The sequence below is a fragment of the Bactrocera tryoni genome, chromosome 2 (genome assembly GCF_016617805.1).
Source record: "Bactrocera tryoni isolate S06 chromosome 2, CSIRO_BtryS06_freeze2, whole genome shotgun sequence".
Lineage (NCBI taxonomy): Eukaryota > Metazoa > Arthropoda > Insecta > Diptera > Tephritidae > Bactrocera > Bactrocera tryoni.
In genome coordinates, this window is record NC_052500.1 from 56,396,472 (window position 1) to 56,398,879 (window position 2,408).

At 34.6% G+C, this 2,408-nt stretch overlaps 1 protein-coding gene across 1 annotated transcript; it reads left to right on the forward strand.

The window, feature by feature from the left end:
- The first annotated feature begins 1,105 nt into the window (after positions 1–1,105).
- LOC120768772 lies at positions 1,106–1,969 on the forward strand. The gene is made up of 4 exons (XM_040095537.1): positions 1,106–1,111; positions 1,411–1,566; positions 1,636–1,789; positions 1,851–1,969. The coding sequence occupies exons 1-4, from the start codon at positions 1,106–1,108 to the stop codon at positions 1,967–1,969; spliced, it is 435 nt and encodes a 144-aa protein (XP_039951471.1).
- The last annotated feature ends 439 nt before the right edge of the window (positions 1,970–2,408 follow it).

Below are 2,408 nucleotides of genomic sequence, written 5' to 3' on the forward strand. Positions count from 1 at the left end.
GACAGTCATAACTTTAAAGTTGTAGATAGTTTCGAATATTTAGGAACCAGCATAAACACAACCAACAATGTCAGCCTAGAAATCCAACGCAGGACAACTTTTGCCAACAAATGCTTCTTCGGACTGAGTAGGCAATTGAAAAGTATAATTATTCCCGTCCTGCTATATGATGCAGAGGCTTGGACGATGACAACAACTGATGAGTTGATGTTGCGAGTTTTCGAGAGAAAAGTTCCGCGACATAGTTCAGCGAATTAAAAGGCAGCGTCTACGCTGGCTAGGTCATATTGTCCTGATGGACGAAAATACTCCAGCTCTGAAAGTATTCGACGCAGGACCCACCGTGGGAGCAGAGGAAGACGAACCTCCTCTCGGTTGGAATGACTAAGTGGAGAAGGACCTAGCTTCGCTTGGAATAGTTGCTTTGAAATTCTTACGCTAAAAATCAGACGGAATAAGGTTTAGTATTCAAAAAGAGTAACAATAAAACAAAAATTTTAGCAAATTTAAGACGCGTGGAAGCGCAGCTTAGAAGAAAATCGGAAGTACATAGAAATATATAATTGATCAGTCCTTACCGCTTTCATCGTCTGTCTTAACTATGAAGTCACGCAAAAGTCTTCGCCCAATTTCAATCTGCTGAAATGAAGATCAAACTCCTTGCATCCTGTACAAACAACACACTCGCATTTTACGTCTGCGTTTAGCTCAGACTAAGTCACCTTGTTTTTTTTTATGTAAATGTTATTGTTATTGCAAAACTTTTCCCGCATATGGCTCTTCTGGCAGCAAACAAGGTTTTCATAGCATGTGCGTTCCTGCGGCTGACTCCAGTCCAATGTATTGTGATTGCAATGCTGTTTTTAGCAATTTGTTTTTCCAGACTTTTTTTCCACATCTTGAGCATTAACCAGCAAAGCGGTGCTCTAAAGCTGCAACAAAAAGGGAAATTCTTCAATACTTACACATCTACAAATTATACATTACATGTACATTCGTAGTAGCTACTAAATATATCTATATAGTGTTTAGCATTTCCCAGTGGAACTTGGAAAAAGTATTTCTATATTTCATTAGTTTTGAAAGTACTTATTGGCTATGGAAGATGAAAGTAATTACTTCGTAAATTGATGGTATGCCAATGAAGAAAAGGTTTATAAATTTAATTCAACCTCGCTACTAAGCCGCTTACGATTTCAGCAAATTGTATGCTTGTACAAATTTCTGTTGTTGTATTTGATATGTTGAATTTTTTTTTTCAAGCAGTAACGGCATTTTTTGGTAAACGTTCTCGTCCATGAAGTTATTTGTCACTTTAAAGCAGAATTTTGTTTGTGGGTGTTGCAAATAAATTAAGCAATAAATATAAAGTGCATAGAAATAAAAGTGGAGATATATATACATATATAGTTATCAAGACAACAAGCAGAAACGTTGGCGATGTTTAAGCAGCTATTTGAAAAAGATGTAGGCTCCTATGGAACGAGAAGTGTGTTCCCGTTGTCCAACTTGGAAGCATTAAAAAAACTGAATGCAGATATAGTGGCAGGTTCCAGTGCAGACTATGTAAGTTGTCTAAATAATCCCTTAAGATTCACTATTTGACTAATAAATATTATACCTATTTTTCTATAGATAAAAATCATTACAAATATAATAGGCAAAACGGGGATTATTAAATCTATTGAGGGTATTTTCGAAAGGAGTCTTATTGTTCAGTTGAACTACGATGGCATTCATTCCAAATACTCCTTAAAGGAATGCAAGGGGTTAATCGACTGCTTGTTTGGTAAATAATTTTAGAAAGGAAAAAATATATACATATTTTCTAAAATTTTTTATGATTTCAGAGGCATCAATGAAAGAGGGATATTCCCATGGCGAGTTTGTTAAAGACTTGCGACAAGCTTTAAAACTGGCGAAAAATCGTCATTTTAAAACAAACTCCATATTAAAATCTAAAAAATAAAATATTTAAATAAAATTAATGTGTCCACTGTTTCTGCTATTGGTAGGTTTATTAAGTAGTTACTAGTATGTAATAGAAAAAATAGTTTGAAGGAAAGTACTTCGAAGTATACGAAATACTGAGTTTATAGTAAGTAGTTACCGAATTAATAAAATATTGGTGTGGGGAAAGTACTTTCCGTCATATGAATTCGTCAGCGAAGTGGAGGTCCTTCGCTCCAATGACATTGATCAGAATAACGAAATTAGATAGTATTATTGTAGGACAGTACCTCTACTTATTTTTTCAGTAGGAAGTATCCAATTTTTTTCTACTTCCAAGTCCCTCTGGGTTTCTTGATAGAATAAGAATGTAAATAGTTAGATAAAATTTCAATAGTAAAAGTATAGAGCACGAAAAGAGTGTTATGTTAATGCTTAATCGAATAGAAAGAAATGTT